Here is a 14,506-nt window from a genome sequence, read left to right as displayed (position 1 = left end):
ATTAACATTGTTGATAAAAATTTAATGATAGTATTGGCAGTGGTGTGGTGCAGTGCTCCACAGGTAGGGTAGAAATGATTATCCTTCTGCAACACAATTTCATAGCATGGAATTAGTATTTTTGACCCAGTTAGTTTCATAATTTATCTTCAGGAAACAATCATAAATATATGGAAAGATTTCTCCAAGAATATTTCTTACAATTTTACTTAAAATAGAGAAAAGTTTGAAATAACCAAAATGTTCAAATAATAACCAAAATATCCAAAAGGAAGATTTGGCGGGAACAATTGGTGCACTATAAAATAGGTTACCATGTATTTGCAATGGTGTCATATTAGAATATTTAATGGAAGGTATTAGCTAAATTGATTTAAAAAAAAAAAAAAAAGGCCCTGAAGCATAGGGCCTTTGTGCATGTACAGCATAAACCCAGTCTTTTTTTTTTTTTGAGACAAAGTCTCACTATGTCCCCCTTGGTAAAGTACCATGGTGTCACAGCTCACAGCAACCTCAAACTCTTGGGCTTAAGCGATTCTCTTACCTCAGCCTCCCGAGTAGCTGGGACTATACGCGCCTGCCACAATGCCTGGCTATATTTTTGTTGTAGTTGTTATTGTTGTTTGGCAGGTCTGGGCTGGGTTCAGACCCACCAGCCTTGGTCCATGTGGCTAGTGCCCTAGCCTCTGAGCTGTAGGCGCCAAGCCTAAACCCAGTCTTATAAAACAAAAATTATATGATGGTTACATTGAGAAAAGGTTATACCTGTATCTCAGATATTTATTAATAGTAGTTAACTTTGAATGTTGTACTTTGTGTATTTTTCTCATTTTCTTCAATGAACATGTGTTGCTTTAGAAAAAGAAAAAATAGACTCAGGCTGAGAAAGTATAATGTGCCCAGCAATTTATTGGGCTGGGGTAATAGACCTTAAGGCCTGCTACAAAGTTAACAGGAAACAATATTTCTCCCAAGTACATACTTGTCCCTTTTTTGAGCTTTTTTAGTCACTGAGAAGCTTCATTCTCTAAAATGCCAGACTGTCAGAAACTTTGCTCTTTGAAATTCTGTCAATAAGAATGACACATCTTACTCTTCTTGGAGGATCTAGGTCAGCATGACACACAGAGCAGCTTACAACCCTGAGACAAAGGATACTGTAGGTAGGATCCTGCTGGATTTGGAAAATAGCTGAATTTGGGGGGTTTGTTTTTTTTGCTTTGAGACAAGGTCTTACTCTGTCACCCTGGCTAAAGTGTTGGTGGCATCATCATAGCTCACAGCAACCTCAGACACTTGGGCCAAGTGATCCTCCTGCTTCTTCCTCCTGAGTAATTAAAACTACAGGCACCCACCATGATGCCCACCTAATTTTCTATTTTTTGTAGAGATGGGGTCTCACTCTCGTTCAGGCTGGTCTTGAACTCCTGAATTCAGGATCCTCCTGCCTTGGCCTCCCAGAGTGCTAGGATTATAGCTGTGACCAATTATGTCTGGTCTGAATTCTTCTTATACCACTCCTCCTCAATATTTCCATTTACATTATCATTTTGGGAAAACTATACCAACAATCTGTGTACTTCTAATCAAGGGAATGTACACAAATATCAGTCCTCCTGATTCTTGAACCAAGCTCAGTACCTGTGAGACCGTATCTTCCTCTGGAGAAAGCGAGCTGAGTGAGTGATCAGTGCCTCTGAATAGCTTCCCAGAGTTCAGGGAACCTTTTGCCGTCAAGACTAGCCAGCATTCGGAGGAACTTGGATGTGTATGTGGTATGGTTTTTGTAGAGGAAAATGAGAATGAAAAAAGTCAATCCTTTGACTTGAGGTCAAGTGAAAATGAATTCAAGTTCCATAATCCTCTTCAGTTACCTGCAAAAGCACTGTGTGAGGTGGCCGAGTGTGTACAAAGATGAACTGGCTGTAGGCCCTTGGATTCCAGCCCTTGCCATCAAAGCGTTTGCAGTCCAGCATAGGAGCCCTGTGTGGATATAAATAGCTAAGTAGGAAGCAGGATACAGAGGCCCAGAAGTAGAGTGTGAAGAGCTAGAGAAGTGGGTAGAAGCAAATATTTCTTCCTACAATAGAGGGGAAAGCTTTGTGGAGGAATGGCCGAGAACTGAGTGTTCAAGAGTTAGGATTTCAGCAGGTAAGGAGGAGTGATTGTGTGCAGCAAGAGGGAGAGGAAAGAGGAGAGGTGGTGAGAAGGCAGGAAGGAGCTGGAGCGTGTCCCAGTGTTGCAGGTGGTCTGGTTTGGCAGAAACAGGATCCAAGAGGGAAATAGAAGGTAGTAAGGCTGGAAAGCCCAGATTATCTGGCATTGACCATGCTTGTGTGTTTTGAAAGGCCTCGGACAAGATAAGCATTAACCTATTTTGAATTTTAGAGTAGCTTGAAAATGGTTAAGAGCATGAGACAACTCTAGATAGTAATTCTGGCCCTTACACTTACGCAGCAGTGGGACCTTGTGTAGATTTCTTAATCCACCTGAACTCCCATTTCCTCCTCTGTAATGTGAAGATAATCATAGCACCTTGTTATGAGGATTAAGGGAAATAATGTGAGTTGAAATACCTAAACAGATACCTGTGACCTAATGAAGGAGTCAATAAACGTTAGCTGGTATTATGTTATAATTTTAATGTTTTATTTTAAAAATTTAACTCTTTACTCAGATGGTGTGTTTTCTTCAGTGCCATTGATGAGTGATTTGTTCCAAAGCACAAATCATTAAAATATCAAAATAACAAATTGTTCAGAATATTATTTGTACCTGTTGAGTGTTTGTGATGTTAACTCTTGTGAATTTAGGTTGTTAGTATTTATTGAATGCCTTCCTTATGTTTAGTGCCAACCTAGGTAGTAAAGGAAAATCTAAGACACTTTTTTCTTCAAGAGGCTCATGATCTAGTCAGGGAAAAAAAGACAACATAGCTTTATTATATACAAAGCTATAGTTTTTGTCTTAGGCTCAAAAGTATGCCATCATTTTGGGGAGGGGAGTTAGACACTGAAATAATTGGAAATGCCATTTTCTTTGTTCATAGCATTCTTTGCAAAAGTGTGACTCTTTAACACAACAATGTAAAATAGTAAATAGGCACTATTGTAGGATAGAAGTAATTTAGATTTCGTAGAAAGCAGTTATGAATATGATCACAGGGATTGGGGAAGACCTGAGGAACGAAATAATATATATAAGGTCTAAGGTAAATGGTCTAGAAAATGGGGGGGGGAGGGAGCTCATAATTCTACTACTTTAACACAACTGCCCTTTATTTTACCTGTATTTTGCCTGGTAGGCCTGGTTCAAATACACACACAGTTAATATCTGCGATCATAAACTTAAACATACTATTCTGTATTTTTATTTCATTCTTATTTTTTTGTTAAGCAGGCCTGAGCCAGGCTTGAACCCACTGGTCCTGGTGCATAGGGCTGGCACTCTAACCACTGAGTATAGGCACCTAGCTATATTTTCCATTTTTAAAATTAGTCTGTCAGAAACATCTATTTTCAAGTAATCTTTATGATCATAAATGTCATTGGCTGAGTGTTTGCCTTTTATTTAATCTGATATATCCTCAGAGCTTCCTGAAAGCAGGCATATTGGTATTATTCATTCCTCTGAACAATAAAAGATTAACAAAGAATAACAATAAAGCAATGCAAGATTAAGAAAAATGGTTATTTGGCTCAGCGCCTGTGGCTCAAGTGGCTAAGGCGCCAGCCACATACACCTGAGCCGGCAGGTTATAATCCAGTCCAGACCCACCAAACAACAATGACGGCTACAATCAAAAAATAGCCGGGTGTTGTGGCGGGCGCCTGTAGTCCCAGCTACTTGGGAGGCGGAAGCAGGAGAATTGCTTGAGCCCAGGAGTTGGAGGATGCTGTGAGCTGTGATGCCACAGCATTCTATCCAGGGTGACAGCTTGAGGCTCTATCTCAAAAAAAAATAAATAAAATAAAGAAATATGGTTATTTAATGAAAGCATTATTGGCCACATAGTTTATTTTCATGCTTTTCTTTGTAGAGTTGCTACAATAATGTGTATAATGATAGTTTTGGTTGGGGTTTTTTGTTTGTTTTTTGCTTCTGTTAATTGTTTACTTATAATAAATTCTTGAGATTGGAATTGGTGTGTTTCAGAAGGATGTTAAATCTATTTGCAGGACGTCTAGTTGGGAATATGCAAGGGAGGGGGTTGGAAATGTGTTGGAGTTGTGTTCAGAGTCCACACTTTCAGCCAGTAGAACCCATGCCCCAAGGTTAAATTAAGGACCTGGTTGGGGAAAGTCAGGCTTTGAGGGGTCCAGGTTTGTATACACTGTTTCTAAACCATTTCCTCGTTCATATAATGAGCCATTTTTTGTGCTTTGCCATCATTTGGAGGAATGGAGGCAGTTCCAGCAGAAACTATTAATCATTGATGTCCCAGCAAGGTTTCAGTTTGGCAAACACTGCCCGAATGTGCAGTCTGCCTAGAGCTGTCTTCTGCATGTAAGGGGTCCTGGAAGAGCTCTCTGTCAATTGGAGTGGCATTTGGCCACGAGACAGCTTGACATGAAGTGACTTAAACAGGTTAGGAGTTTATTTTCCTCCTGGAACAGTGTGTCTTGAGAAGGGTAAATGGGGGTGCCGTGATGGTTCATGACGTCATCAGAGCCCTAAACTCCTCTTGTTTTCTCACTGCCTCTTTCTCAGCCTGTGGCCTGGCAGGGTGGTTGCTTTTACCTTCATCCACTTGATCGTTGTTTTACACAGAAAAATGAGGGATGGGCAAGGACAAAGGTTGCAAAGGTTTGTTGTGAACTTTTAGATTTGCTGGATCCCCACCCGGCCTTTTCTGCCTGTATCTCCAAGTTAGTCCTGTATCATGTGACCTGCCCTGATTGCTGCAGAGGTGGTGAGGCTTTTTAGCTGAGTGTGTCCCTTTCCCTGATAAAACTGCGGGGCAGTTAGGAAGGCAGGAAAGGAGACTGGATGTTGGGTATGCAACTCACAGTGTCTGCCACCATCTTTGGGTGACAGTGCTCCTCCTGACACTGTCACCTCTTTGAGGTGGTAAGTCAGCAATGGATGTTTACATTACCCAAGTGAAGAAATAAAAAAGATACGAGTTTGTGAGAAGTCCATAAATAGCCATGGCTGTGATGAATTTGTGTCTCTTGGATTTTAGTTGAAAATCAAAAGAATATATATTATTTTGTGCTCTAAAAGCCAGCCAAAGTAAATCATAGAATGTTACAAAGTTTGCTAAGAATTAATGTTAAAATAGCTTTGTTACCAGCAAATACAATTAATTAAATCAGTATAAGTAAGGGCCAAGAAACAGTCAGGGTACATCAGTTTGATTAGGGCAGTCTTAGTAACTGTCAAATAGCCCATAAGAAAATCTGGACTTAGATTATAAAACCCAAGTGAGGCTTGGCGCCTGTGGCTCAAGTGGCTAAGGCACCAGCCACATATACCTGAGTTGGCAGGTTCGAATCCAGCCTGGGCCTGCCAAACAATGATGGCTGCAACCAAAAAATAGCCAGGCATTGTAGCAGGCGCCTGTAGTCCCAGCTACTTGGAAGGCAGAGGCAGGAGAATTGCTTGAGCCCAGGAGTTGGAAGTTGCTGTGAGCTGTGAAGCCAGGCCACTCTACCCAGGGTAACAGCTTGAGGCTCTGTCTCAAAACAAACAAACAAACAAAAAAAAAAAAAACCCAACCAACTGAATATGCTCAAAATACCCACAACTCCAGGGTTGTACTCAGCACTTAAAATATAAAATTTTCTTTTTCCTGACTCAGAGGTCTTCTCAGTCATACATCCATATACCTGCTGCTCTAACCTGATGGTCCTCAGCTCTCGCTGTACATCGGAATTACTGGAGAGCATTGAAAAAATTGATGCCTGGCTTGGCACCTGTAGTGCAAGCAGCTAAGGCGCCAGCCACATACACCAGAGCTGGTGGGTTTGAATCCAGCCCGGGCCTGCCAAACAACAATGACAACTACAACCAAAAAATAGCTGGGCGTTGCGGTGGACACCTGTAGTCCCAACTACTTGGGAGGCTGAGGCAAGAGAATTGCTTAAGCCCAGGAGTTGGAGGTTGCTGTGAGCTATGATGCTACAGCACTCTACCCAGGGTGACAGCTTGAGGCTGTGTCTCAAAAACAAAAAAAAATTGATGCCTGAGTCTCCTGCAGATGTTCTGATTCTGCTGGTCTGGGGCAGCCTTCTAAGTGAGCAGTAAGGAGGGACTGCACCCTGGCAGTGGCAGTGGGGCTGGAGTGGAGAGGACAGCTCTGAGATATATTCAGGATAGTACCATCCATAGAACTTTCTTAAGTGATGGAATTTCTGGCTCATGCCTGTAATCACAGCACTCGGGGAGGCCAGAGATGGGAGGTTCCTCAAGCAGAGTTGAGACCACCCTGAGTCCTGTTTCTTTGCACTGTCCAGTTTAGCACACAAGCCATGTGACTGTTGAACATGTGAAATGTAGCAAGTGTGATTGAAAAGTGACTAAACTTTTAATAACCTTAAATAGCCACAGAGCACCCCTAGCCACCTTCTTGGACGGTGCAGATTTGGGTGGTAGAGCCCGTGGGGCCTGCTTGCCCAGGGATATGGAGCAGAGAGGAATTTAAGCAGAACCTCAGTGTCTACCCCTCAGTGTCTACCCCTGTCTAGCTAGGTACTAATGCTCTTGATGTGGGGAGTATAGTAGGGGCATGTGGGTGTGTAGCATTTACATTGGGGCCTCAGAAATGACTAGCATGGTACAGTGCCCAGTTTGTGATAGGTACTTGATCCATATTGGCTTGTTTAAGTGAGACTTTGGCAGGAGTCACCCGTCCTGTATTTATTTAGTAAGTATAGATGCAGTCTAACAGTATCTCAGCTGGGTGTGGTGGCACACACCTCTAATCCCAACGCTTCCAGAGGCTGAGGCAGGAGGATCGCTTAAGCCCAGGAGTTTGAGGCTGTGCTGAGCTGTGTGGTACCCAAATCACTGCAGCCTGGGTGACAGTGGACCCTGTCTCTAAGAAAAAAATGGGCGCAGTGGCTCATGACTATAATCTCAGCACTCTGGGAGGCCAAGGCAAGTGGATAGTCTGAGCTCAGCAGTTCCAGACCAGCCTGAACAAGAGTGGGACCCTGACTCTACTAAAAATAGAAAAACTAGCCAGGTGTTATGGTGGACACCTGTAGTCCCAACTACTTAGGAGGCTGAGGCAGGAGGATTACTTGAACCCATGAGTTTGAGGTTACTATGAGCTATGACACCACGACACGCTACCCAGGGGACACGGAAAAGAAAAAAGAAAACAAAGATATCTCTGCAAATAGTATCTTCCTCCTATTAAATATTTTCTCTTTCTTTCTTTTTAAAAATCAGGTATCAAATTGTAGTGGAAATAATCCAAGCAACTACAATTAGCAGCTTTCCCCAACTGAAGAGGCACAAGGGTAAGACACAGTTTGTTTTCTTCAAAACACATGTTAATGGCCCTAGTTCTATCCATCCCACCCCACCCCTATCAGATTTTTGGCAAGTACAGGCATTCTTTTGGCTTACATTTAAAAATTTCAAGCTTATTAAAATAATAGTATTATAATACTATAATAGCATTAGAGAAAATAAATATAATTTCATCCTAACAAAAACCTTTGTATTTCCCTTTTTTTTTTTTGGCCGGGACTGGGTTTGAACCCACCACCTCTGGTATATGGGGCCGGCACCCTACTCCTTGAACCATGGGTACCACCTATATTTCTCTATTACCTTATAAGACTTTATTAATCTGTAGTCATAATTTTTAGATGGTTAAAATCATTGGGTATATAGTGTTTCTGTTTAATTTCTTCACATACTGAAATTTAATTTTAATATTCATAATATTCGTATCTTGAAACAATCATTTAAACAACTCCAGTGTTTCATAATTTACTTAATCTTTTCCAGAAGTGGTTGGATTGTTATGAGCCTTTTTCCTGCTTTCCACTCTTGTAGAAAATGCTCTATTTTTAAAGTACTTTTTCCTGTTTGTTTCTCTTCAATTGAAGTGAGGATTTAAAGAAAAAAATGTTGTATAACTGGTTGGAAAAAATTACTTGATTGTGCACTCTCTTGAAACCTTAAGCAATTAACCAACTATTTTATTCAGTTCCTGCTGCTATAATAAAATAACAAACTGGGTAACTTATAATAAAGAGAAGTTTCTCAAGTTCTGGAGGCTAGAAAGTCTGAGGTCAGGCGCGGCAACTCCACATCTGGTGAGAGCTGCTCTCTTTTCCTGAGGTGGTGCCTCTTTGTTGCACCCTCCAGAGGGGGGACAAATACTCCAGAAGGGGGTTGAATGGCCTTTTGACTGAATCCAAATTTTATAGAACAAATCTTTTTAATAAAGGGATTTTTTTCTTTGAAGCTTGGATTTGGTCATAGGGCCATGTGATCTTGAGGCCACAGCTTCCCCACCAACTGGCATTGGGGAATAAGTTTCAGCATGAATTGTGGAGGGGACACAAATGTCTAAACTGTAGCACTAACTCTGTATTGCCTTTTCTTGGTAGGGTAGAGGTGGGAGGGCCTGTAGACCTCTTTATTTGTATATTTAGGATAGTTGAAAATAAAGCTTTTGAAGCTTCAGCAAACTTTAGCACATCCAACAAAACTTGTGGTGTGTTTAGGTTCATAATAGATTGGTTTGTCTTAAAAAGAGGAAAACTATTTTGTTTGTTTGTTTGTTTTTTCTTGAGACAAAGTCTTGCTCTGTTGCCCTGGGTAGAGTTCCGTGGCGTCATAGCTCACAGCGACCTCAAACTCCTGGGCTCAAGCAATCCTCCTGCCTCAGCCACCTGAATAGCTGGGACTACAGGTGCCTGCCACAACGCCCGGCTAGTTTTTCTATTTTTAGTAGAGATGGAGTCTTGCTCTTGCTCAGCCTAGTCTCGAACTCCTGAGCTCAGATGTCCTTCTGCCTGGAATTATAGTCTTCAGCCACCATGTCTGGCCCTTACCTGAAAGTGTCTGATTCTGCATCTAGAGTCCAGCAAGTTTGCATGACCACAGATTCCCCAGAGATACTTGCGATGTTCACCCAAGACACAGTTTGAGAATTGCTACTGTTGATGTTACAGAGCCTTAGATGCAGTCATAGCTGTGTTTTAGTGCTCTGTTCCTCACTTTTTATTTACAACTAGAAAGAACAGGTGGCATAGTTGAGAAATGGTCTATTAAAATAACCTGGCCAGGTATAGGAAATTTAGTAGTGATGGGGCATATGCTAAATGTCCCAAGGCTGTTTGATGTGAGCGAGGCTCAAAATCTCAGCTCCCTTTAATGGTTTCTTCTCTACAGTTTGGAATTCTGAAATGTTACCCAGAATAGTTAAGGTGATTTAAGAGAAATGTTCATTCTGCTGACTACATCAAAGGACAGGACATGAAATTGATTTGAGTGGGTTGGAAACCACTATATATAAATAGTACATGCTTGGGAGCCCTACATTGGGAGGCTTTGCTTTTTTATTCGTTTTGTAAAATTGTGAATCTTCCCGAAGTGCAACTAAACAATTTTCTTAGAGTATAGCTAAATAGTTTGTGGAATTTAATATATCAAATAGAACTTGCAGAATATATCAAATATGTATATGTACATACACAGACAGTGCTACTTGCTGAGAAGCATAATGTCCATTAGACATTTTTTTTTTTTTTTTTTTTTTTTTTTTTTGAGATGAAGTCTTTCTCATCACCCAAGCTAGAATGCAGTGGCATTATCAGGTAATGAGGGTTCCACTGTCATGAATGAGATTAGTGCCTATGATATATACACACACACACACACACACACACATAAATACATTTATATATAAATGTAGGTCTCTGTTGACAGTTCTTGGCTCTTAACTCCCATCACCTTCGTTACAGCCTTTGTTACAATGTTGGGCATCTTAGGCCTTGGAAACAAGCCTTAGGAAACAGAATTTCTCTTTCTGACCTTCTCCCATCCTCCTTTCACCTGTCCAAGGTAGAACTCTCATCTGATTGTTGCTCAGGAGATCCTCATTCCAAAGCATCCTGCCTCAACCCCTGGAGGAAGAAGCGTCTGAACTGAAAGGCCAAGCTGGGTTTCCCCACTCCATCTGTTCCCATTAGGTCATACTCTTTCTGTCCAACGACATTTTTTCATGGTTGTCTTTAGTCAAGCCTGTCCAGTGAGGTCTCCATAAAAGGCTCCGACCACTGGGCTCAGGGAGCTTCCTGATAGCTGCACCATACGGAGGGTCCTGGGAGGTGGCGCACCCAGGAGGATATGGAGGTTCTGAGCCCCTTCCTCATGCTTCACCCCGCACGCCTCTTCATCTATAGCCTTTGTACATGTAATAGCTTTTCTAATAAACCAGCCACTCTGGCAAATGAATTAAACCCAAAGAGAGAGTTGTGGGAACCTTAGCTTGAAGCTTGTTTTTCAGAAGTTCCTGAGGCTGGGAGTTGGAACTGGTGTCTGAAAAAGGGGCTGAGAGTCTGCCTTTGAAATCTGAGGTTATCCCAAGAGGGACTTTACCTAACAATTGCAATCAGTGTAACCTGGCTTATTGTACCCTCAATGAATCCCCAACAATAAAAAAAAAAAAAAAAAGAAAAGAAATCTGAGGTTATCCCTAGATAGATGTGTCAAAATTAATTAGAGGACACCTAGCTGGTGTCCACTGCCTGCTGTACGGAGGAACATCAAGTTAGAGTTGGGTTTTCCTAACCGTGCCCTTATAAAAGAGGCCTCAGAGAGATGCTTTGCTCTTCCTTTTATGTGAGGACATAGCAGGAAGACACTAAATCTTCCAGTGCTTTGATCTTGGACTTCCCAGCCTCCAGAACTGTGACACATAAATTCCTGTTGTTTATAAGCCCCCCTAGTCTATGGTATTTTACTAGAGCAGTCCAAACGGACTCTAACCAGACCCCAGACTGCCTGCCTGTCCAGCCTTCCTCCTGTGAGTATTCTCTCTCGGTATCACCACCTGGCCCTATTTGTCCTCTGCCTTATATTAGAGCCTCATGATTTTATAGCCAACTCCACTCCCACTCTCTTCCCTAAGAAAGCTATCGTCATCACATGTTCTAACACCTATCTTTTATGAAGTTCAGGTCTAGAGATGTTAAATAACTTGCCTGGTTTGAATAGAACCAGTGTTCTATTCAAATCAGTGTTAGACACTGATCCAGAATTTGAACCCAGGTCTAGTGATTTTTGTCCTGGACCCTTTCTGCCATGCTGCTGACTCACCCAGGTAGATGTTATGAGCATCACGCTCAAAACTCAACATTGTACGAGCTAGATCTGTGTTCTAAGTGTATATATCAGGTTTGTTCAACTCACAGTGCAAATGTGGGAGCAGAGTTCCATGTAGTCGCCATGCTCTGTTTGGGCTGCACAAGGTCTGTGAAGTCTCTGCTCATCTCCATCACAACGTGAGCGATCACGTTGCCATCAGCTCCTGCTATGATTTCTGCTTATTCCTCAAATATACTTTCCACTGAAGTGGAGTGACATTTTAGGTTGTGGAATTTCAGGTGTTGGTTGTGATAAGAAAATCCCATTTGTTGTTTTAGAAAAAGAACATACCAGCCTTAAATTGAAAAGTAAGATAAATATTTCTTGAATTCCTACATAGCTTTTGAGGTTATTTCCAGGTAATTTTGAAGAACTTTGCCCAATTGGGAATTACTGAGAGTTGCCGCCAGCTTCCTATTAAGAAGTCAAGTACCATTTTCTCATTTTGAATCTTAACTAGTCCCTAAGTAAATATATACTTGTTTTTTGAACTCTAGCAAGAGGATTTAGTAAAACTTCTAGTTAAATGTACAAGCAAGATTCAAAGGTCACAATGGAGGTGTGTATACAACTGAGGGATGGATGCCCACCCTTCTCTAGCGAGGAAGTCCCTGTTCCTCACCTTGGTGGCCTGGGTCCCCTGCTTCCCGGGCAGAGTGTGGAGCAGAGAACCCAGGTTGAGGAGGAGTAAGGGAAGGAGTGGCTGCATCCTTTTCGTGGTCACAGAGGTCGTACCTCTGTATCAAGCACTTCACGGTGGGGCTGAGTGGCAGTTTGCTTTTGGTTGTCATCTCTGGGGGAAGGGATGCTACTGGCATCTAGTGGTAGAGGCCAGAGAAGCTGCTAAGTACCCTGCCATGCATAGGCCGGCCCCTACCCCAGAGTTATCCCAGTCAGGATGTCAGCAAGGCCAGGGGTGAGGAACCACTGCCCTTATTCATTAGATTCCTCAGTCCGCTGGGGCTGTGCAGAGCATATAAAAGCACACTATGAGAGAAAAAAAGTATTCCACGGCTGGCATTTTTAATACCTAGAAAACACAGTGTGCCATTTTAATTCAGTTACACTTGTACTATTTCTGGAATCATCAGTTTGCACTGTAAGTCCTTTCCCTCTCTGCTGCCTCATCAGAAATAACAGCTAACAGTTGTCCCCGGGTGTTTTTGTTTTACTGCAAGGCACTTCACTTGCTTAGGGAAGAACTGTGTCATGGGCAGGGGATTTATAGCAAAAAGCATTTCCACAATAGTGTTCATTAGTCCACTGTAATGTCTTATAGCCAAAAGTGTTCACCTAATGTCTAACCTAAATTTCTTTTTCAGTAAATCAACCCATTTCCTTCTAATCTCACTGGAATCCAGATTAGGAGGCAAAAAACAGTAAATGTTTATAAGTGCTTTAGAATATTATTATATCACTTGTGTGTTTTATCTTGGCACTACTTTAAAGAGTCACTGCTGTCCAATGTCTCACTGGCCAGTTCTTTTTTAAATGAGGTTAAGTGTCCTGTGATTAACTGGTTCTAACAATGCACACTGTTGCTACTTCAGACTGTGCTGAGAAACAGCCATGTGACTAGTTTGAGCGGGTGTCAGTGCGTTGTCCCACACCCTTGTACCCATACTTATCTTGACCTGAATATTTCTTGGATGAATGGGTTTTAAGGCCACAAAGAAATGTATTCATCTGCATCACTGGATTTACAAGGATTTCTGCATGCTGGGAGCACTGATGGCTTGAGCTCCTTGTCAGTGTTTAGCCTTATTGTTTTTTATGAGGCTAAACATAAACAGAATTGTCTAAGCAACAAGCTTTGTGATGAGACAATGGCCTTGTACAAACAGAATGTTTTCAAGTGAGCAGGCGACCAACTCCAGAATATTCTGAGCCTTGCAGCTGGGCTTTAGGGGAAGGTTTATTCTCTTTCTTCCTTCTCTTTGGAATTTGTATCTAGTTTTTGTCCTTTTTAGAAAGGCTTTTAAGCTTTTTGGGGAAAAAGAATCTGGTAGTTGATAAATGGGTGTCGATTTCCTCCTATGTAGGTCTCTCTCTTTATTAGCGTTTTAACCCAAAATTAAACTTGAAGTCTAGGTTTGTTTTATAAAAGATAACTTTTGCGGGCGGCACCTGTGGCTCAGTGAGTAGGGCGCCGGCCCCATATGCCAAGGGTGGGGGGTTCAAACCCAGGCCCGGCCAAACTGCAACAAAAAAATAGCCGGGCGTTGTGGCGGGCGCCTGTAGTCCCAGCTGCTTGGGAGGCTGAGGCAAGAGAATCGCGTAAGCCCAAGAGTTAGAGGTTGCTGTGAGCCGTGTGATGCCACGGCACTCTACCCGAGGGCGGTATAGTGAGACTCTGTCTCTACAAAAAGAAAAGATAACTTTTGCCCCTGAATTAGGGTAATTTAAAATGCTATATGCAGAATTTAGAGACTAAGGACGTGTGTGTGTGTGTGTGTGTGTGTGTGTGTTTGTTTTCTGAGATAGTCTCACTCTGTCACCCTGGGTAGAATGCCATGACCTTATCATAGCTCACGGCAACCTTAAGTTCTTGGGCTTGAGCCATCCTCTTGCCTCCAACTCCCAAGTAGCTGGGCCTACAGGAACCTGCCACTACATCTGGCTAGTTTTTCTATTTTTTTTTTTTTTTTTTTTAAAGATGGTGTCTCGCTTTTGCTCAGGCTGTTCTGGAACTCCTGAGTTCCTCCCAGAGTGTTGAGATTATAGGTGTGAGCTACTGTGCCTGGCCTAGGATATGTGTTTAAAAAGTGAAAATTTTTTTCTGAAAATTAGCTCGTCCAAGCACGCACTTCTTTAGGTGCACCCACAAAGCATCTGAGTTTGCAGTAGATTAATTCATCCTCATCCCCCTTTCTTAGAACTCCTGAAATTCTGTTTTGCCAACTGAGTGAGTCCCTTGGTCAGGGTCTCTCTGTTAGTCAAGCATAGCACCAGCTCAGCAACCATTACTAAAGTCAAATGAAAATGTCTGCTCAGTACACACATGTGGAAAAACATTCAGTAACATCTGACAGATCGTCTTGAACAAGGTCGGCTATTAACCTGAAGTCTGCCCTTTGTGATGAGCCGTGGAAAAGCTGCTTCTGACAGGTTGCATTGTTGTGTAGTGCTGTCTTCTTTTTTTTTCACTTAGTTTGTTGAGCCTGCCTA

General features: G+C 42.1%; 1 protein-coding gene across 3 annotated transcripts in view; it reads left to right on the top strand.

Moving 5' to 3' along the window:
- The window catches only part of SNX25 (sorting nexin 25), a 96,520-nt gene that overhangs the window by 35,311 nt on the left and 46,703 nt on the right, over positions 1-14,506 (top strand). For all 3 annotated transcript variants that reach the window (XM_053584510.1, XM_053584502.1, XM_053584493.1), the window contains exon 6: positions 7,400-7,470. In XM_053584510.1, the coding sequence (XP_053440485.1) occupies positions 7,400-7,470 (71 nt within the window). The remainder of the gene's footprint in view (positions 1-7,399; positions 7,471-14,506) is intronic.

Source organism: Nycticebus coucang, chromosome 1 (genome assembly GCF_027406575.1).
Source record: "Nycticebus coucang isolate mNycCou1 chromosome 1, mNycCou1.pri, whole genome shotgun sequence".
NCBI classification, from domain to species: domain Eukaryota; kingdom Metazoa; phylum Chordata; class Mammalia; order Primates; family Lorisidae; genus Nycticebus; species Nycticebus coucang.
Note: the sequence above shows the minus strand (reverse complement) of the source record. Positions and strands in the feature narration are given on the sequence as shown.